General features: G+C 40.7%; 1 protein-coding gene across 1 annotated transcript in view; it reads right to left on the reverse strand.

Annotated features, from left to right (window-relative positions):
- The window catches only part of SYT12 (synaptotagmin 12), a 74362-nt gene that overhangs the window by 11317 nt on the left and 39168 nt on the right, over positions 1-23877 (reverse strand). The window contains exons 3-4 of the mRNA XM_075187995.1: positions 13887-14080; positions 12062-12427 (exon numbers count right to left, since the gene is read on the reverse strand). Of these exons, the coding sequence (XP_075044096.1) occupies positions 12062-12427; positions 13887-14080 (560 nt within the window). The remainder of the gene's footprint in view (positions 1-12061; positions 12428-13886; positions 14081-23877) is intronic.

Genomic DNA, 23877 nt, shown 5'->3' on the forward strand with positions numbered 1-23877 from the left:
ATAGAGGTACCAGTCCTGAAATGATGAGTCTGGAGCTGGTTTTCACTCTGGCAAGGGAACCACAGTCTTGTGCTGTTATAGTAAGGTGCTACGGAATTTGCTGGCGCTATATAAATAAATGATGATGATGATGATGATAGAAGAAATCAACCCAGCCTAGTGCTGGGACTGGTTGGGGATAAGGGGAAATGATAGAAACGTTCAAATATATCAAGGTTTATTAAGGAGGGAAACATTCTTCAAAGGAAGAGAAGAGCTAGAACACGAGGACATGCACTGACACTGGAAGGAAGTAGGTTCAGAAGAAATTTGAGGAAAAACTACTTCACAGAAACGGTAGTGGATAAGTGGAATAGCCTCCCATCAGAGGTGGTAGAGGCCAATACAGTTGAGCAATTTAAACATGCTTGGGATAGACATAAGGATATCCTTATAAAGCATAAAGGATCAAATAGGGTTTGAGGTTACCATAGGTTAATAAAACAATGGGCAGGCTAGGTGGGCCAAGCGGTTCTTATCTGCCATCAAATTCTATGTTTCTATTTTTCTATGTGCATGTACTTGTGCAGTGCTAGAAATAGCATTGCATCAAATTTTACTTGTATTTTAAACGGTGGGGGATTCCAGATATTTCTACTGCCCATCATTCCCTGCTCTTGCCTTTGCAAATGGTTTTAAGCTTTGACCTAAGGAAGACACAAAAACATTTTTATTTTTGCAATATACTTCCATCATTACTCTGTTATCAATATCTTCATCTGAAAAATCGTGTTCTCCCACTTGAAAATGAAGCTACCGGTTCTCCGGAGTGTGTACATTGCGAGGCAGCTGAAATATGTACTTAAATTAATTCGAGAATAAGCCCATGAGTGTTGTAGAATTGTTCACTTATTTTAAATTTGTCACATACTTTAAAATAAGATTGAATATTATCCTGCTATCTGCTTGGTATGAATCCAAAGAGACCTTAGAAGTGACGGCTGTTGCAAGGCTGGTGAAGAATACTGATCACTTTGATCTGCTGTTCTGCTCTTTCCAGTTCCATTATAGGTGAACAATGGTACAATTTTAAGCATGTGATGGACTGCTGACAGGTACTTACTAACCAAGGGACAAGGGTGCTTCTGGTAGCTGCATGGGATGGAGCAGCATCTCTCCATTAGTAGTGACTGGCAAGGATAATCAACACCCGATTATTACACTGAAGTATTAAGCACACATGAGTTAGAGAGAGTGGCACAAAAATATTGTCTTAAACAGGGCTATACCTGAGTTTACTTGTAGAGTAGTCATACCAATTGGTTCCTAACACTGAAGTTCATGTATCATCATCATCATTTATTTATATAGCGCCACTAATTCCGCAGCGCTGTACAGAGAACTCACCCACATCAGTCCCTGCCCCATTGGGGCTTACAGTCTAAAATCCCTGACATACATACATACACACAGACAGACAGACAGAGAGACTAGGGTCAATTTTTTGATAGCGGCCAATTAACCTACTAGTATGTTTTTGGATTGTGGGAGGAAACTGGAGCACCCAGAGGAAACCACAAAAACACGAGGAGAACATACAAACTCCACACAGATAAGGTCATGGTTGGGAATCAAACTCATGACCCCAGTGCTGTGAGGCAGAAGTGCTAACCACTAAGCCGCTGTGCTGAAATAGGGGGACTTCACTATATGAGATACTGAGTACTTTGTGGCCATCACACTCTTGCACTATATATCCCTTTATCTCTCTAAGCTGGGCACACTTTTCCTAAGCTTGTGGCCATCTAAATAGCATCATTACAGTTTGTAGAGTTTCCACTCACGTTTCTGCAGTAAACTATTCTCATATGATTTATTGTCTAAGAGTTGATAACTTTACACATAATATTATTATAATGACAGTATTATTATTATTTTTACTTAAATAATAACCAGAAGTCTTGGGTTACATAGTCCATAGTCCAGTCTTTTTGTGATATCAAGTCCAATGTTATTGGTATCCATGTGCTTAATTATAATGCCTAATTCTGTTTACAAATATACTAGAAAACCTATCCCTATGTTTATACACAAACAATGTCATCCTGATATTTTTTAAAAGGACTTTAGCTGGGATTACCACAGCAGAAGTCAGTGATCACTTCTTCATTACAAGCTTAGCGCAATCAATACAGTAAATGGACAGGCAGGCTGAGGTAGCATTGTTGCATAAAATGGTTGCATCTCCAGGGAGAATTAATTAAAGTGACCTCGTGTTCTGCAAGTATCCAGAGCTGTGCAATTAGTGAGACAAATTTACTACTGATGTGAAACGCCAAGGGCATGCAAAATGAGTGCTGGGAGAAGGACTTTCACAATTTATGGCAAAGATGTCTCGCAATCATATTTGTCATGCAGAAGATGGGAAATAATGCTGTGTGGAACCTCCGTTTTATCATTACCCCTCATTTTCTGGCCACTCAGGAATAACAGGCAAACACAAGAAGGCTGATTTTTTCTTACCTCTCCTGGAATACTCTCTGGCTTATGGTAACTACATATTAATAACATTTATATATGTGTACAGAAGCATCATTAGTCCCTTTAATACCTGAGGTCAAGTCTTTTAAGGCCACCATCATTTTCCGCTGCTATTTTGCCTGTTGCCGACTGCAGTCTCTACCATTTCCTCATAGTGACTAAAAGACACGGTTCTCAACCATCTGTAAATTTACTGAGGTTTTTTTTTTTTTTAAAAAGTCCCATTTTACCTACCAGTACAGGGGCAAACGCAGGATTTGTAGAGGGGGGGTTTCCGCACCACCGCCAGTGGGTGTAACCAGCATACATGGGGGCGTGGCTATAATTTTAGACAGTGCTTGGCTGCTGTCCAACTCTTCCTATACCATAATATACATGGGCAATGCTGCATGCACTACTGTTAGGTGCACACAGCTCTCTCTTTTCGAGCAGAGCCGTGTGAAGCGGGGGAAGGGTCCAGCCACCTCAATTATACAGTGCACCAGGCTTGGAGGGGGGTTTCCAGGCACTAGAAAGCCCCACCCCCCTCAGTTTGCCTATGCAGTAATAAAGTGAAAATATATAATGATCAGTGGATCTAGGACATGTAACATATAATAACAGTGGCTTGGCCTTATGTATGATTCCTAAATCCCACTTGTTCTCTAGGTTGCGCAATATGTTATTTATTCATCATCATCACCATTTATTTATATAGCGCCACTAATTCCGCAGCACTGTACAGAGAACTCACTCACATCAGTCCCTGCCCCATTGGGGCTTACAGTCTAAATTCCCTAACACACACACACACACTGGTCAATTTGTTAGCAACCAATTAACCTACCAGTATGTTTTTGGAGTGTGGGAGGAAACCGGAGCACCCGGAGGAAACCCACGCAAACACGGGGAGAACATACAAACTCCTCACAGATTTGGCCATGGTCGGGAATCGAACTCATGACCTCAGTGCTGTAAGGCAGAAGTGCTAACCACTTAGCCACCGTGCTGCAAAAACTGTCATAAAAATGTGTGGTTGTCGGTACATTTGTTTTCACCAAAAGAAAGTACAAGAGTTGACCACTTTGTTACAGGAGGAGGTTCAGATGAACACATCTGGCCATGTGCCTCATCCAACAATCACCAATAGTGGGAATATCTGAGGTAAAGTGGAGGGAAATGAGAGGTTTATCGTCTCCATTGTCATTGTTACAGTAATTGCAGGAGGAAGCTCATGGTGACAGGTTTTCCTCCTACAGTTACAATAAGGAAAGCAGTGGTGGCCTGGGAAGGTACAAAGTGTGCTAGGAGGTGAGGTGAGAACTACTGTAGATAGAATTGTTGCTTTAGACAAGGTTCTCACATCATGATAGGTTGGGCTTTCTACTTGTGTGTGCAAATCTATAAATTGATGATTATAGGTGTTGTTTGGGATGGTTGACGTTCCGTTACCATGTCTCCAATGGGTAAGATTGTGCTAGCTGTTAAGTGAGTAGGTATTGGATAAGATGTGAATATTAATTAGATTTATTTTGTGCCTTGTTCTGTTTGTCCATATACTTTTTAAGTGGCAAACAAGGGGGTTACTAGTACCAGGGACCTGTGCCCTCAGTCTGAAGCAAAAGCAACAAGAAATGTGTTGTGGGGCCAGGACAGGGCTCCCATAATTGTGAAATGAACATCCTGGGACACTAGTTTGCTCTAATGTTTGTTCATGACATAAGTTCCACTCCATGATTCCTTTGGGGTGTCAAAAATATGGTATAGCAGGTACCTACTGCCCCACAGCATTTTAATCTGTTATGGTGCCATTTAAAAAAATATGTCACCGGGGCAGCTGAGCTGACACTGGCCGGCAGTGGTTAAAGGAGTCTTACCACTCGTCAGGTCAGCGGAGGGTGCTTCTGTGCATGCATGACGGCTTGAGCATGCACTCATCTATTGCGGGAGGTTGCCCTGCTTTCCCGGGAGTCCGGAAGGTCTCCCAGAAATGCGGGGGTCTCCCGGACATTCTGGGAGAGTAGGAAACTATGCGTTAAAAAAGCAGCTAATGAATCTCTAGAGACTCAAGTGTCTTTTACATTTCTGTCTCCATTACTGAAGTCATGTTGTCTTACCTGTCATTCTTTGATTAAATCTTAGTCTCCATGAAAATGGCCACCTCCATAGGCATCAATACATGGACATAGGACACAATTTCTGAACTGTGTCATCATACCACAGATGTGAAGCCAACCACGTCTTGTACTGGCTCAGCATCAGGGAGAATGCCAGACTCTTCTGGGAGTGAGGGAGATCACCCCTAGTTCAGGGAGTCTCCCTGACATTCAGGGATAGTTGGCAAGTATGCCCATAACAGACACTGATAAGCTGCCTTCATTATACGTAACCCCATTTATTATCCATGTACCCCCAGTATCCATCACTGTTGTTCTAAAAAGTGCGCAAGATGCTCAGATTTGCAAACCGAGCAGCAAGATAGTTAAAACACTGCGACATATGACAGATAATCCCCAATCTCTGCAGGAAATCCCACTTGTATTAAATTGTTTCCTTTTCAAATGTTTACTGCTCCACTAAATTTGCTGTGTCAGATGCTGATCTCTTGTAAAATAAAGAAAAATATAGGAAAAAGAGTTTGCTTGATGTAAAGTACTATACATGTACAGCTCTTACTGAGGGCTATGAACTAACGGCACAAAGGAGCAAATCTGCACTTATAATCACATTATCTAATCAGATTTTTTTTGTGTCTAGTGAGTGACAGATTTGATTGGTACCCTAATAAATAATAAATGATTATTTCTGATTTCCCGCAGTTGACATGTACCTTTGTGACTTCATGCTCCTAAGCTCATACCCCCCATCATTGTCCCAGAGGTAATCAGGTCAAAGTGAGAGTGCAGAAAGGGGCATGCTCAAGCCACTTGGAGGTGTGGCCATACCCTGCGGTGGTGGGCGTGTCTAGCTCTTCCAAAGGGCTAGGGCACCCTCCCCTTCCTCCGCTAACATAGCTTTGAATTGTCACATGTACCAGTGCTCATGTCACCCCTGCACCATGGTGAGTGGGGACAAATGTGCCGACTGCAAAGAAGGCAGGGCAAATCAGGACTGTCCCACCTAAATTGGGACAGTTAGGAGGTAGGTAATTTTGAGCAGCCACTCTCGTCCCTGTTTATGGAACGTGTATGGATCTGTGCAAGTTGCAGCAGCTCTGATAGGGTAAGCTGGGAGGATGACGGCATTCCTTACTACATGCTGTCCGGGAGCTCAAAGAGCATCCACGTGCAGAAACAAGATTTCTGTTTGCAGAAGAAAAAACTTAAATGAGATTCAAAGAGTAGAGAGGTTGCATATATGGTGGCCTTCCCTGGTGGCTGTAGAGCTTCTTTTCCCCAGAAAAGGAAGGTCTTTTTTCTTAATGGGTGCTTGGGAGGTGCCAGTAATTAGGATTCAAAAATATTCAAACACGTGTAACACATGGAATAAAAACAGTCCTGATATTTTCACTCTATTATGATTAATTCTTATTTATTAAGACAAAATAAGGCTGAGACAACTGTATTTTATAATAAAACTCACAAAAGTAGAAATTCATGAAGGGTTAGCCCTGACGACTTTTGATGTTTTTACTGTTTCCATTTTGTATATGCACCTAGACCTATATTTGCTAAACCTTAAACCTACTACATAAACATCCTAACCTACCATATACTGTTTCCAGTATAACAGCCTCATACCAACCACACAGACCAATGCCAACAATAGGCAATCTTAAGTGAGCTTTAACAGCCTCATATCCACAATATACAGCCCCATAGCAGCGTAATTGCCACATGCCCACTATATAAAAGCCCCAGGGCCAACTTATACTCGGAATCAGGGCTGCCATCAGAAACTGTGGGGCCCAGCACTAATTAATCTAGCGGGCCCCCCCCTTGGTCTAGTACTAATTAATCTGGTGGGGCCCCCCCTCCCTGTACATGTGCCCTCCTCCCCATACATATGCACCCCTCCACCTTTGCCATACATTCGCCCCCTATCCCTCATCACAGTAATTGTTCCCCTCCCCCCAAAGTAAACGTCCCCCTCTCCCCTCCCCGCAATCACAGTAAATTTCCCCCTCCCCCAGTTAATGTCCCCCTCCCCCCCCCACAGTTAATGTCCCCCTCTCTCCCCCCCCCACAGTTAATGTCCCCCTCTCTCCCCCCCCCCACAGTTAATGTCCCCCTCTCCCCCCCCACAGTTAACGTCTCCCTCCATCCCCCCCACAGTTATTGTCCCCCTCTGCCCCTCAATCACTGTAAAGGTCCCTCTCTCCCCCCACAGTTAAGGTCCCCTTCTGCCCCCCAATCACAGTTAAGGCCCCCCTCTCCCTCCCCAATCTCAGTTAAGGTCCCCATTTTCCCCCCCACAGTTAAGGTCCCCCTCTCCCCCCCAATCACAGTTAAGGTCCCCTTCTCCCTCTCCCCCTCCACAATTAAGGTCCCCCTCCCCCTTCCCCTCCACAATTAAGGTCCCCCTCAACCCCCCATCCACAATTAAGGTCCCCTTCTCCCTCCCCCCTTCCACAATTAAGGTCCCCCTTCCCCCCCTTCCACAGGTAAGGCCCCCCTCTTCCCCCTCTCTGTCACAGATCAGGTCCCCAGGCTCTCCCTGTCCCCCCTCCCTCAACAGTTATGGAGTTATGGTCCCCCAGGCTCTTTCTCTCCCCCCTCCCTCCACAGTTATGGTCCCCCGGGCTCTTCCTCTTCCCCCCTCAAAAAAAAATAAGAGCTTATTTACTTACCTTCCCCTCCGCGATGCTGCAGATCTGCCTCCTGATCACTGATACACTGGGAGTGCGGCGCGCGGTGATGATGTCACCGCGCCGCACTCCCAGCCTATCAGAGTCTGGGAGGCAGAGCTGCAGCATCACGGAGAAGGTAAGTAAAAAAAAAATGGAAGGCACGGTCGGTGACTGCGGGGCCCAGACAGTCCAGTGAGTCTGGACAGACGGAGAGGTCTGTCCGGGCCCCTCACAGCAGTACTGGCCGTACCCACCTGATGACGGCCCTGCTCGGAATGCCTACACAACATCCTCATGCTTACAACAATAACAAGGCATTTGACACAGAATCCCACAATAAATGAATTCAGAAACTAAAAATTGTTGGATCTGACAGAGATAGTGGAATGGATAAGCATTTGGATAAAGGACAGGAGACAGAGTGTTGTATTCAATGGTGAAGCTTAGGTAAAGGGCTGGTAACCAGTGTAGAAACTCAGGGATCAGTCCTCAGTCCTATTATAACAATGTATACATTAGTGATATTACATACTTGTCAAATTTGGAGATCACCCCTCTGGGAAATCTCCAAAGTTGGCTGTGTCGTGGGGGCGTGGTCACGCGAATCGCATCATTAGGCCCCACCCCCTGCTATACAATACCAATTCAGGCATATTATGTAAGAGGGGCCGGGCCCGGATGACACGATTAGACCCGCCCCACCCCCTTCACCAACGAAGCGGGCAGAGGTAGAGCTCCCAAAAATTTGTGAGACTCCCGGATATTCTGAGTGAGTAGGCAATTATCTACAGTGTCTGCAACTAATGCCACATACATGTGAGTAGTTTCCGGAAAGGCCTTCCTCTTTCAGTCAGAAACAAATATGGCTGCTTCCAGCAACCAAATTTAAATCTTACTAAGGGGATTTGTACTCTTAAATACAGTAAAATACTGTTTCAGCAATGAATGTTTATGTTAGGAAAGTTAAATTCTTCTAAAAGAGTGTGTATCTAATTTTGTTGTTAAAAGGACATATTAAATGTATTTTAGACTGTATTAACAACTGAGGGGCAAACGCAGGACTTGTAGAGGGGGGTATCCACACCACGCCGCCAGTGAGCATGACCAGCATGCATGGGGGCATGGCTATAATATTAGACAGTGCTTGGCTGCTCTCCAACTCTTCCTATCTCTATAATATACATGGGCAATGCTGCATGCATTAGGTGCACGCAGATCTCCCTTTTCAAGCAGACCCGTGTGAAGCGGGGACAGGGTCCAGCCACCTCAATTATACAGTGCTCCAGGCTGGGGGGGGGGGGGGGGTTCCAGGCACTAGGAAACCCCCCTCGGTTTGCCTATGCAACTATATGCACAAATAAATAAGTGAGCTATTAAATCTATTTCATGTAGGAAGTAATCTACCAATAGGGGAGGGAAAGAGTATTATAAATGCACAGACACAAATCCATCCAGCACTCAGTTGCCTGACAGTAAACATTACACTATTAAGAGCTTACATCTAAAAGCAATTAGGACCAACTTTATTACAGACCAAACTAAGCAGATAGTACCCTACCTCTCAGTATTGATGGACAACATACTGTATGTCTCAGTAATAAAAACTTGCAAACAACATAAAGTAATGTTTATACTAATCCAATAGCATATTACTGCTGCAATCATCAAAATGAAGACATTAAGCATCACTTTATATGAATGTGTCTTCATTTATTTATATAAAACTGTCTTACACATTCCTGGAAAATGAAAATGTTAATGTTTGTTGTTTTCTACAGTCCCGCTGTTCATTATTGTACTACCAAATATGTATTTGCAGAAACAACGTCAAAATATCTGTACATTTGTGTTTCAAACAAATCTTTTTGTTGACATGTATTTGTTTGGAATTTTACGAGTGTGAATCCTGCCCTATGGAAATACAGTGTGTTGTTGTTAAATGTATTCTAGCTAGGCTTGCCTGTAAATTTCCCCACAGAATTTTATTCTGCTTGAGGTAATCTCCTTAATTTGGCTTCGAAAATGGTTGTCAGTGGGTTCTAATTTCATCTTTGCTTTAAGGGGTTAATAAAATGCCAGTGCTCGAGATGAGTGTGAGGTAACGCTTTATAATCTCTTGTACTGCTGCGCTTATAATGATGAATGTACTGTATTCTTTAGGGGAGAATCATGCAGTATAAAAAAAAGGAGCTGGACAAGATTTTCTGCTGTCATATTTTAATGAGTATCTACCATATTAAATGTGTAGCACAAACGCCCACGCATCTCACTGGGATGCTGGAAGCCTGGCAAGAAATATCCCCCAAGGACAGTCTGCCTGATTCTCTTCTTCTTGTCTACACCACACAGTAGCTTTCACTGTTCCTCTACTGCAGTGTCTCTTGAACTGGAGGGAGGTAGGGGTTTATGTAATGAACAAACACATTACGTACACATTTAGCGAGCATTGGGGGCCAGTGAATGGAAAGAGTGTGATGACTATTAATCAGATGAATTTTATTTTTATTCTACAGTCTACTGCACTTCTGTGAAGACTGTATTATATTAAACATGAAAACACAAAGAAGTGTAAAGACATCATAATGTATTTAGTTACCTGAAATTTTGGAGGATAAACATTTTAAAGCTGCACTGTCATCTAAAGTGGTGAATATTGGTGTTCACCACGTTATAATGGCTGCAGCACAGGCATGTTACTGGGAGGACCAATGTCAAGCCGCAGGGTCCGTGAATGCAGCTGCTCCAATGGCCATCCCACCCCCTTGCAAAGTGTCACATGGCCCCAGTTTTCAGACGAGGTTTTGAGACTAACCATAAGCCCGGGGGTACTGGCGGTTCTGGGGAGAGACTAGGGGGTAGTTAGAAAGCTCCACTCCTTAGCATACCTCTCAACTGTCCCACTTTCAACAGATTTTAGAGCTCTGTCATGCTGTCCTGCCCGGGGACGTGTTTGCCCTGTGGGTGGGAACGTTGGGGGGAAGGGAAATTTCAAAATGGCAGCCTAGTGCTTTACAGCCCTAGTCAGCACTCTGGGGGCATGGCCACACCCCCATCATGTCGTGGTCACGCCCCCAGTCCTGTTGCTGGGAATTGAAATGTTGGGGGGTATGTTCTATCATCATCATCAGCATTTATTTATATAGCGCCAGCAAATTCTGTAGCGCTTTACAATTGGGACAGTTCTATGTGGTAATGCACCTTTAAGTTTATATTTCACATAATTTCTTTAAATATTAAGAATTTTCTGCATATTTTTTAACCACTTTAAGCCAAGTCTGCAGATTGCCAAACACCCTAACTAAACAATCTATAAACATTTTTACGTTTGCCATGAACAATACATTAAGTTAATAATCTTGTGGTCTGTTGCTTAATTCCATGTTGGCTTCTTTGGGCAATATGTGTGCCAGGTGCCGTCTCTCTTCCATTCAGGGACAGTCGCCTTCTGTCCTCTCTGCCGCATCAGGTTTATAAGAAACCAGACACGGCTCTTCCGGCCATCGTGCTGGCTCCAGGGCGCTATAGGAACCACCGGCGGCATCCAGTGATCCTGCACCATCAACACTAATCACTGGGGTCTCAGTTGAATATAATGATGACTCTGGCACCATATTGGTACCAGAGTACTGGATACTCCAGCTCCAGCACTACTTATCTTGCTCCTCATGTTTGCTGTTATCCTGTGCATGACCTCAGCTTGTTCCTGACCTGTTTCTGGATTATTCTTGACTCTGATCGATTCCCAGTATTTGACCCTGCTGTTCGACTATCCTTCTGGATCTCCCTTGTGTACCTTGCTGTACGAACCATATTGACCCAGTTTGTGTGCCGCCTGTCCCGACCTCTGCTCAGACCCTAACCATTCTGTGGATAGCTGCCTGCCCTGACCTCTGCTCAGACCCTAACCATTATGCGGATAGCCACCTGCCCTGATCTCTGCTCTGACCATGACTAATCTGTGTCTCCTGCCCTGAAATTCTCATTACAGCTCTTTTATTTATCCTGCCTGGCATTTCTGATCAGTAACTATCCCCAATAACTAGCAGAATCATGACAGATGCACATCTTTATCCTTCTGTTGCCATTCCAGTATGCTTCTCCAACGCTAAAGGAAAAAATCAAGTAGTTCCATAAAAGAACTACTAATGATTTTCACAAATAAATATATGGAGGTTTAAGAAACTTATCACAATTAAAGGCTTGAGGCTTTCATTATGGATGGACACTTCTCTCCTGTGCATATTGTACTACTTGTCAATAAGCTTTCTGTTGAGCTTTTTGGAGCCTAAAATGACTGACAATAGAGGTTAAGGGCTTAGCAACCATTGCAGCCCATGGATACCAGTAGCCATGGGGCCTAGGAGTCATGAACCAAAGATGATAATTTATGTCTAAAAACGCCAACAGTTAGGTTACATATTACTTTATATAGGCAGTAACTGAATTCAGCACCTAGTGAGAATAGCTCAGGCAAGTATGTTAGAAATAGCGATGTAAATAGAGGTTTGCAATGTTATATTTTTAAATGTTGCAGATCTCGAAGGCTGGTAGTGACTAGTGATGGACAGAAGATAGGACATAACAGGTATGGTTAGAGGTCTTCTTATCATATAGTCCTCAGTGTAAGTTATCTTATTAAACCTATCTTACACATGTCCAATATCAACTGTAGTGTAATATTTTGTTATTCAGTAAATTATCAAAGTTACAGGTAAAGAGAACACACAGAAGATGAAAAGTACAACTATATATAAATGTCCGATGTGTACTTACCCTTGAAATGCCAACAATTTGTTCATCTGGGAGCAGACTAATGTGCACAAAACAAGACTCAAAGGCGCCATCTTCCTTTTTCTCCAGCAGATCTTTCCCCTGTATTAGCATGACGTGCAAGGTGTTGGAATTCACATCATAGTCCATAGTGACTTCAATCTGTCCCACGGTAAAGTCTTGGCCAAAGTTATTTCCAATGGAAGAGATGGAGCTGAGAGAGTCAGTAGAGATGGATTTCTTTAACATCCCATATGGTGTCACTTCCATATCCCTGTTGATCAATTCCATGTGGCCAAATTCGTTCATGTTTTCATAGGTGTCATTGAGAGTCGTCACATTGTTTACAGAATTGCTATGCACAGCTCTCTGGGAAATGGAAGAAAACACTATAGTAAAATAGATGAGATTTCAATGTATCATACCTATATTCTTTAACATTTTCATAGGTACGATGGCTTTTTCTTAATGCAATCAAGTGCAATACTTCCTAAACATTAATGGGCTCATTTAGAGTTGGATGTCTAAAGCACGCATTATCCTACTGCACATGCACAAAAAATGCGAAGTTCCGTATGTAGAACGCATAATTCCGTATGTAACTTCCCCCATTACACTAGAGCAGAGATGGCTAACCTGTGACACTCCAGGTGTTGTGAAACTACAAGCCCCAGCATGCTTTGCCAGCTATCAGCTAGTTATCTACTAGTTCTGGACATTTCTTGAAAAGTGTCCCACTCAACATATAAACATAAATATTTTTTTTTACATGCGTACTTAAGTTCTGGGCGCATAAGCGTCCAAATTTAAATGAGCCCTTAAATGTGTCGTTATATCTTTTTCTTCTAACATTTTGAATTTGCTGTCACATGAATTTTTATTATTGGTTTCCTCTTTCTTCCTCAATTTCCATTATGCAACATGGACGGCTGCAAGCTAATCACTCATCTTTAAAGCCTTAGACTTCCATGTACTGCTGTCCCTACCCAATCTGGAGTGATGCAAGACAGAGAACCTCCACACACATGTATAAACATTTCAACTTTCACCAAAGGGATAGGACGGACTGAATGCCAGATTTAGTTAAACAGTTCCGTTGTTTCAGGTACTATCATAAGTAAAAAAAAGTCAAAAATATGTATGTTGATGATGTCATACATCATACACAAAGATTGACTGGTGAACCATTTCATTAGGGAAATGTCTGGAGCAAAGGTCACGGGTAATTTTCAATATTTATTAATATTATAGACAAGGTGTTCCTAATAAAATTCCTTATCTGCAGAACCCAACCTTTCCAAACAGTAAATGCCATACTTGTATATAATTTAGCTCTGCAATACACGCTCAGTGGTGGAACTACTGCCTCTCCATGGTCCGGCACCGCCAGACTCTCCCTAAAACTTTGCTATGGGGCTAATTAATGGTGTGTTCCGCATGGGCGGTCCAAAGTGCGGGGACGTGATGATGAGATTTGATCCGTCACGACCCTGCCCACTGTTGGGCAATGCCAAAATTTCTCAGCGAATTTCATCATCATGGCCATACATGTGGATGGCCTACTCTACCGAAAGTACAGAAGACTCCCCAAAAAATTTTATGAGCCTCCCAGACATAAGCAGCGATTGGCACAAAGGGAAATGTACAATCCTATCAAAATTTAACAAATGTATTAATTAAATTAAAACAATTGTTCCAGCATCTTGAACATTCTGTGAACTGACACACCTGTGATGAACACATCGGCGTAAAGCTAGGCTACAGAATGAGTTTCTTGAAACTAAGCTAAGTATCACCCACATGTTCACAGTTGGCAAGATCTGCTTACCTTCTTCTTTACATCAGAGTACGATGTTCCATATTTGTGCTTGAGATATCGATAATCATAGTTGGGGAAAGGTGAAGGTGATGGATAATTCCCTGACGTGTACAGTTTCCATAGGTACAAACCCACTACTCCGAGCAGAGTCAGTGCACCAGCAATGTATATTCCTATTTCCCATTCTGGCGGGCTTGTGATGACTGTAAAACAAGTGCATAAAATAAGCATCAGTCCTTTTATGTACAAATATAAATGACAAATAAAATTCAGATGACGGCAGCCAATATGTAAAGCTTTCTAAATGGGTACCATAATCATGTTAAAGAGCAATAAAATGCCTGAAAAGTTTTTTAATATTCCAGATTGCATCTAAAAGCAGTCACAACATTTAATGGATCAGTAAGGGCATAAAGCAATGTTTGAAAGTAATCATGACATCCTGTAAAGCCCTTGTATGTGGACACTAACCTGCCATATAGGCTACTTAGCAATCAAAGACTTGAGTAATGAATAATACAGTGACATCCCTTCACAAACCACCTGTCAATTAATTAGTCATATATTTGAAATTATTACATAAGAGAACAATACATTTCTATTGCACACATAGTTTTCTGATGTATCTAGATAAGACAGTTATCTAGGGAGAGACAGCAAACCTCAAGAACTCCTATGTCAGAAAAGCTAGAAGGAATCGGTTACTCTGGGATGCAGGCAAAGCGGTCACCTGCTACCCGCTTACACTATTGTAGGAGTGGGTGGTTTTGAAATGCCCAACTCTATGGAGCAAATGTATCATTTTTAATATAATAAAAACATAAAAAATTGCTGAATGATCTCAAGCAGTAGAATGTGATTATCGCAAATAATAGCACGGGAGTTTGCCTAAATCATCATCATCATTTATTTAAATAGCGCCACTAATTACGCAGCACTGTACAGAGAACTCACTCACATCAGTCCCTGCCCCATTGGAGCTTACAGTCTAACATACACACACACAGCCAGAAACACAGACTAGGATCCATTTGATAGCAGCCAATTAACCTATTAGTATGTTTTTGGAGTGTGGGAGGAAACTGGAGCGCCCAGAGGAAACCCACGCAAACACGGAGAGAACATACAAACTCCTCACAGATAAGACCATGGTCGGGAATCGAACTCATGACCCCAGTGCTGAGAGGCAGAAGTGCTAACCACTAAGCCACCGTGCTGCCCCATAATATCCAAATATGTAGATAGATTTCAGTGATCTCCTTATTGGATACATATATGCTGATGGTCAGTTGTGAAGGCAATGTGATCAAATTATATTCCCTGTGCTCACACTTAACTGACCCTCACATTGTCACAATTTAAAAGACAAATCTATACACTGGAGAGCTGGAGAGGTTTCAGCAAATGGACAGAGAAGGCGGTTTGTGGCATGCTTCTAATACTGATACAACCTCACAATATTGGATTTCCGCTGGTATCCTAAGATTAATTTACCCACTTATTGGTGCTATTTCAACATGTGAAGCCAGCATAAAGGCTAAAACATAGGAATTTAGGGTGGATATCTCACTTCTGCGCTAAGAGCTAGCTAATAGTAATGGAGGCAGAAACAAGTGGTAGACATTGGCTCCTGTGTTTTCTGTTGTCTGCCAGTTATGGCTACAGGTCTCCCAACACCAAAGGCATGCAGGTGACCAGGAGAATAGGTGGTAGAACAGCAACATTCATTTGGTAGGTCTTCCAGAAAAAGTGGAAGGTATAAAACTGGCCAATCTTTCATTTTGGTGAAGATGCTTTCTCCTTTACCTTTGTGGTAAAAAGTGTGCGTAGGGTCTGCTCCAGACCACCTACGCCTGGGGCTTTTACAAAAACTTTTATTGCTAAATGACTAAACTTTTGTGATCTTGACACAATACTCCACATGACAACAGAAAAATGTCCTTTGAGAAATGACACAGATTTCTCCTTAGTCCACCAGAAGCAGCATTCATGGTTCTGCTTGGTCTAAAGAAAACTTAGAGAACTCCAGCTCCTGTGCTCCATGCTGTTTTTGTCTTAAGCTAAAAGCCATTGACGACAAATATTTTTCTCAATCATCTTGTGAAGCATTAAAACGTGTTCCCTTTTGCATCACCCAGAGCTCATACATATCTTGTACAAGTTGACCAGCTTCTATAGCTGTTGCCTATTCTAGTACATGAATGTTTTATGCCAAGGGGTGTATTTACCAAACTGCGGGTTTGAAAAAGTAGAGATGTTGCCTATAGCAACCAATCAGATTCTAGCTCTCATTTTGTAGAATGTACTAAATAAATGATAACTAGAATCTGATTGGTTGCTATAGGCAACATCTCCACTTTTTCAAACCTGCAGCTTAGTAAATATACCCCCAAGTCTTTTAAATCAAAGTCTCCTCTTCCTGCCCCGACATTGTGCTAAAGGAGTGAACACAGTGTTTCACCTGACACATAATCAAAGTGCCGTGAGTACAGTGAATATTCATTTATTCTATGCACGTCCTGTAAGTGAAATTAAGATCTGAGAGCATCTATAAAATCAGAATTGCCAGTTGTGTTTTTCTATTTTGAAATCAGACAGGTACCTGGAGAGTACTGAACATAGATTCGACCATGCAAATTTCCAAACACTGGTATTTACATCATGAAACAGTGAAAAGGAAAGAAATGTAACATATTGTAGAGCACACACTATAATTTTGATAAGAACTTACTTTTAATTGCACACATTCCTTTCTTCTCGGTAATTATGCAAATATCATATTTCAGGAGAATACTGAGTCTATTCTCTGTTTTCTGCACATAAGATCATACATCTAATTAAGCACTATGCCTTAGGCAACAACATAATCTCCTACAGAAACAAGTACAGATGCTATCATTACACTAATGACTCTCTCACACATGCATAAAAGATGCAGATTTAGCTTAAATTAAAGTTCAATAATATATGTGAAGTACGTGTGAATGGGTTGATGTGCATATTTAAATCTATAGGCACATTTTTAAAATTGGGAATCATAAATGCCCAAATCCTACATTTACAAGGACGTGTTTTAAAAATAAAAAAAACATATTTTACATTACAATGTATTGACAGATGTGCATTACGTTTAATGAGGGAATATGTACCCATCATCACAAATATGCATATTTACAAAATATACATTTTTATGCACACGTACAAGGGCTCTTATATATCCCTTTACGTCTACGTGTTTTCCCTTCTAGGACACCTTGTAAGTCACAAACTAAAAATCCCTTTAGTTCTGGCTAAGGAAACTTTACTTTCACAATCCATAATCGATACCAGGACAATATTCAAGATATTCTCTGGATACTTACTAGAGCCACTCAATATATAGTAACCACTCTTTGGGGTCACGAACAACGCAGCTCGTGCACTATTACCGCTAGTACGGTAATTTTAACACAGTTTTTTGCCCGCGGTTCACAGAGGTTGTTCATGTTAATTGAATTCCCCCTTTTTGACTAGAATATGGGGGTGACACTGCTGTTCAGCCCTGGTAATGTTTTGCAATCTGTACATTTATAATATAGATTTTACTTGTTTTGTCCTATTAGGCTATAAAATCTATATTTATGTATGTTTCTTAGCTCTAATATCCTTATAATCTTGTGGATTTTTTTTGACAATTTTTGCATTTTCTATTAAGGTTAATGTTTAGATTATGTGATTGTTCTTTAGGGCTATTACATGTTTTTATCTAAAGAAATACATTTTTTTCAAGAGCTGATTTTACTATCATGTAACACTTCATTTAGCAGAATCCAAATTGCACTACATGCTGTTCGACAAAAACATATGGTAACTTGGGTTTAAGGTTGACTGCTCTACCTCCTTTTTATGTCCTTCAGTTGTACACTTTGTATCAGTTTTATACCCTTTTAGGAAACTTTTCATTTGAGTATTTTCTTGATACGTTCTGTGTTATAATGAATGAGTGCTGAGTTTGCAAGACGCTGTTAGATCACAATTTATTTTTTTTACACAAATTTTTTATACACTGTAATATAATCTCAGCGTTTATTGGTTTTAACATCTAAAACTTGATAAACAGCAAGAAGAAAATGCTACTCCATTGAAAGCATGATTTATTGTTATATGTACCGAGTCTTATTATAATTCAATTCATTAGTCTCAAAATAGAAACTGGCTTGCTTTCTGTGTATCAGCTGTTCACTAACTAATGTAGTAATTAGACAATAATAATTAGACTTGCCGAACAGTAACATACTGTGATTGGCTGGACAATGTTTAAATATACTAAGAAACATTGATGCCTCTGAAAAATTCTCTCACTTGTGATGAAATGCGTTGGCAGTGCATGTCGGGCGTGCCCGACATCCATTGCGGAGCGCGACGGAGGAGGAGACCAGGGAGGGAGCCGGATTGCCAGCTGACAGCACGGTAAGTATTTTCTTATTTTTTTCAGGGTTTTCTTTTTCCTGCCTCCGACGGGCCCCCCTGGGCTGCAGGGCCCATATATTATCATTATTTTTTTATTTTTGTATATATAGGGGCCCCGGTGCACTGCTGTGCCCGGGGGCCCAAGAGGTTCTTAAGAGGGCCCTGTTTCCCCCTCTGTTAACTGGCTGGGATACTGCCTTGTCTTTAACTCCTCTATAACGATATGGTACTGTGCATTAGTTACTAGTCAGAGTACAACTGACAAGATGATATTAATTTAACACCTCCACAAAGTGCATAAGATAAGAAGTATTATTTCAATTTTGTATATTATTTTTGCTTTTGTTCTATTGAGAGTGATCATTAAATAACTTACTTGCTTATATTGCCCATTATATTAAGCTGTTTTTGGGATATACATCCAGGGGCAAACGCAGGACTTGTAGAGGGGGGTTTCCACACCACGCCGCCAGAGGGCGTGACCAGCATGCATGGGGGCGTGGCTATAATTTTAGACAGTGCTTGGCTGCTCTCCAACTCTTCCTATCCCCATAATATACATGGGCAATGCTGCGTGCACTACTGTTAGGTGCACGCAGCTCTCCCTTTACAAGCAGAGCTGTGTCAAGCGGGAGCAGGGTCCAGCCACCTCAATTATACAGTGCCCCAGGCTTGGAGGGGGGTTTCCAGGCACTAGAAACCCCCCCCCCTCAGTTTGCCTATGACATCTAAGGTATATTAGGATTTTCTCTGTATTGGTGACACAGTATTATCAGATGTTATTATCATATTGTAGTCATGTATTCATTTGAAATAAAAATGTGAAATGTTGCTGTCTAATAATTACAACATAATGTAAATAAATCCAATGTTTCAAAAACATGTAAAAAGATATTAATAATTTATGATTTATGAATAATCATTTGAATAATGATTTATACAAAGCAATGTATATATGAATGATTCCTATTTTTATTAGATCCTGATTTTTTAGGGTAAATTAGTATTATTGTAAGCATGGTTATTTATTACATATTCTTTACACATCCACATAATGTTCCATTCATTCTTGTTGTAGTTGATTCATATTTTAGATATCCTATTTTTTTGATATGTACATATTTATAACTATATTCTACAATGAAAGTGCCAATTGCAGTAGATTGGAGCAACCACCATGTCCTTGAAAAACAAATCTCTAGAACATAATAAAAATACTGTCAAGACATTATACACCGGGTCTGATGCAGAATTGGTTACAAAATGGGAGTTACTCTTAAAATAAGAGCATGGAATAATAGAATATTTCTGGCCATAAGCAGTGCCATACACATCTTTAGATACGTCCACCTTCGCATCATCATCATCATCAGCAGCTATTTATATAGCGCCACTAATTCCGCAGCGCTGTACAGAGAACTCACTCACATCAGTCGCTGCCCCATCGGGCCTTACAGTCTAAATTCCCTAACACACACAGACCGAGAGAAGTTCAAACTTGGACTGCAGGATATGCACCTAGTTTATAACAAGCTATCATCATCAGCGAGTATTCTACCTGCCCTTCAACAGGTGCAAAATATACGCCCCCTAGGGGTGTATATGCATTTGAGTAAACACACCTTTAATATACTTGCCCAATGTTAGAATGCCCTTTCCCTCCCTGTTCCGCCTCTCCAGGATTTTGTAAGGAAATAATTAATTCACTGATCTAAGAAGTGAATCATGAAAGCAACTGGTAACTAAGTCTTTATATATTCTGATTAGTGGAAAGGGACTGAAAACCCTGATAATAGGCACATGTTATTGCACGCCTCTGGAGAAACCACTAATTGTGATGAAACGCCCATGCTCTTACTAATTATTATTACTACATTTATGAGATAAGATATAGATCTTTTTTAGAATACATTTTTGTTTGAGTTTCTCATAAAATCAACTGTAGGAACAGGGAGAGAATACAGTACAGTACAGAAAAACGGGTGGAATAGAAATGGGGGAGGGGAGACAAATATCATGTCAGTGATACGTGCACACAATACTGCTTCTGAAGAGCAAAATCTAATTACTGCCAACAATCACAATCTTCATAACCTTATTGTTGTACATGGGATTTGGAAAATGCTAAAATGAGATTTCTACTCTACAATACGTGTGTATAGCCTATTTCTCTACTGGGAGGGAGGCTCTGTTAGCTACAGAAAGAGCCCCAGCTTGTTGAGGTTGTAAAGCTTCATGTGCATTAACCTTGTAGTGTGAGTGGAGGTTAGAAGTAAGGTGTCATCCTATGTGCATACATAATTAGTAGAAATTCATCATTTTATTAAGTAAGGTGGGTGAAAATTAAGTGAGGGCCTCAAAGTGTATCACCCAAGTTCGCCAAGTACTCAAAACTATTTGTCCGGTTATGCAGTATACTCGTCTCCTGATTTGTTCTGCTCAAGATATGAACAATATCTTATGTTTCCAATGCATGTGCCATATTCTGGGTGTGTTTTAGCACACCCAGAATCAACTTGGATAGCAAGGAATACAAGAGTGAATCAGGGAGGTAAGTGGTCATCATAACCTTAAATAACGCAATAAAGGTCTCTGCAGAGGGCTATTTTTGGATAATTCCACCAAATGCGGGTGTCCAAGCAGCAGGACCTCTAGTATTAATCAGAGGCATTGAAGAAGATTGTGTGTACAGATTTAGGAACCATTTTTTTTTATGCTAGCACATATGGAACTTTTTGCTCTGTTAGATATGATTTGTCCCTATTTCTCCAGATCCAAAGTCTCCCCTGTGTCCTCCTTCCATCTGATAACCCGTTAACGGAAGGTGATAGCTAGTCAATATAGACCCTTATATCCTTATATGACATAGCGATTCCAGCAGGAAGGTACACGTAATGGTGTTTGCTGAATATTCCACAGGGTTCATTAGTGGGTGCTTAAACAGTAGATGATAGATGCATGGACAATGATCCCACACCCAAGTGAGGACGGTAGCACAGGGAGTTGCCCAACTATCGCAGGTGAGGAAAATGCCAACGTACACATTTTAAGATCTGTGCTACCAAATATTATTTCATTAACTGAGAGGCTTTCCTGCCTCTCTCTTTATAAGGTCTATGAGTAAGTGGAGTTGGACTCGTTGTCGTCTATCCGAAAAGATCATTTTGGAACGTGACTGCTGCATGTTCAAAGGACCTTACTCGAACTGGTAGGGTTTGAAAATAGAGGAATTTTGGCAAAACAGACATCTTAACGTCCACCATACTGTCAAGCCAGGATATGAACTGTTCGTACTACTCCAGTACACTGTTAACTTTACTCAGCAGTACCTGGACATTAGTATAATTGTCAATACTCTCTGGTCAGATAGAGGCTCAAGTATTTCATCTTATATGACTACTAGCGAAACTTAAAATGAATTTCTCTGGGTATATTTAGGTGATCATATACATCTTTCAAGATTTATAACAGTGGAGTGAGCTTATACACAGAGCACAGTCAGAGCAAAGAGATTATAAATAAATATACAACTACAAAGTATTCCAAAGGGTTTCATTTATTGAAGGAAACATATTACTTCTTAAATATTAATGATTGGGATATTGATTTTTTTTTTACAATGAAACATTTTCTTATCATTTGCAATATCATTTGCTCCAAATATGATGTATAGTCATAATATGTGATTATGATATTATCTCAATAAGTTAATATCAGTTTATGGTATAATTGTATTTACATCTAGTCCGGTGGTAGTCACTATTGCGACTACAATAAAGCCGACATGAAAGAGATGGACATTAAAATGCGCAAATTAGTCATGGCGACATGTGAAAAGTGCAGACTTAATGAAATACATACACACAACATTTCCGACATGCTTCATATAATGGTAGACAGCCAAACAAGCCTTTTTTAATAAGGCTTACACATGGCAATGGTTTTCTGTAGCTGCAATAAACTGTAATAGAAAACCAGCCCTACCGCCATGTCAGTAAATGGACCCCTTAGAGAGTATCAGGCAATCAGAGCAGGCTTACTGTTTTCTGGGGTAGACGGCTGCACTCTACAGATCAGCCAAGGATGTCATACCAGCCAAGTGTTTTTTGGTTTTAATAGCCGCAGCTAGTTTGAATCATCAGCAATAAAGCAAAATAAACCACAAACAAAAGATCTTGTCTGTCTGGCACTAACTCAACAAGACCTTCCTCTCTGAAGTGAGGAACCTAGTGTTCCATACATGCATTCAAAACAACAGTACTCACTGGCTATAAATTGTATTTTCTCTCAGCAAGCATCCACCTGCTCCCAAGACTGTGAGAGACTGAAACTGAGTGAACTACCTAGCAGCCTTTTTTAAGCACCTTATCAGGTACATATCCTGATTAGTCAGCAACTTGCTATCTCTCTGGGAAAACTCAAAATGGGCCATATGAATGGATCCCAACTTTCTCTCTCCATGCAAAACCCCCAGGGGCCCTTACCAGTTTATCTTAACTTTTATCTTTTCTGAACCACAAACAATCTTCCTGGGGTTTTAAAACACAAATGACCGAAATTCAGGGCTTATATACCTGCCATTCACTACTTTCTCAGTGTTTCAAGAGACAAAGAGAAAGAGAGAGAAAAAAAAGGAGAAAAAAAGTGGGTAAAAGGGAGTAGGATAAAAAAAAAGTGTGAAACAGAGAAAATAAAGAGGAACAAAAATTAAACAGGTGAGATATAAAGAGGAAAAAATTAGTGAGAATGAGAGAGAAAATTATGAAAAGAAGAGAAAAAAAAGAAAGAGAGAAAAGTAAAGTGAAAAGGATAGAGAAAACTATACAGAACGGGGGAAGAAAAATGTGCAAAAGAAGAAAAGGAGATAAAAAAAACTAGAGATAAAATGAAAAAGTTAAAAGAAGAGAAAACAATGAGTAAAAATTAGTTATGAAACTACTGATCAAATGCTGCTGTTTTTGGTGCTTCTAGGTTTGTGTCAACGGTGACATTGCATAAAGGTATTATATCTTTCCGATTTTCAGGAGCTTCTGCAAATAAGCGAGGATGGTGACTTTTCAATAATTTATCGCCACCAATCCATAAGTCAGCTTCTTTCTTGAAACTGGTTTGGTTCATTTTAGAGTGAATGTAGGATAGATAGATTTCTGCAACAGTTGCTGCCGCAGCTTCGGAAGATGGTGCGCTAGCAGTGAACACTGACTGTCCAAAAACAGTGATAACATGTCACAGGAGAAGAGCAATTCTCACATTTATCCAAAAGTGTGTAAGCCACTTGGGAACTTTTTTTTCATTCAGTACTTATATTAATTCTGGTATTCAAATCTAGATCAAATTGTATGACTTTCAGCTGCTGTACAGCTGTGCTGAAGCTACTGTATCTATGCTGTCCTTAACGGCAGTACTACATTGCAATATTGCATTGTATTAGGTCACCACAATAATTATTGTATGAAATCATCCACATTGTAAGTTATCATTCCAAATAATAATAAGGAAATGTTGTAGTATTTCCCATGCTTATATGAATCTATACTATAAGTACCGAAAT

This window comes from Mixophyes fleayi, chromosome 10, assembly GCF_038048845.1.
Source record: "Mixophyes fleayi isolate aMixFle1 chromosome 10, aMixFle1.hap1, whole genome shotgun sequence".
Lineage (NCBI taxonomy): Eukaryota > Metazoa > Chordata > Amphibia > Anura > Limnodynastidae > Mixophyes > Mixophyes fleayi.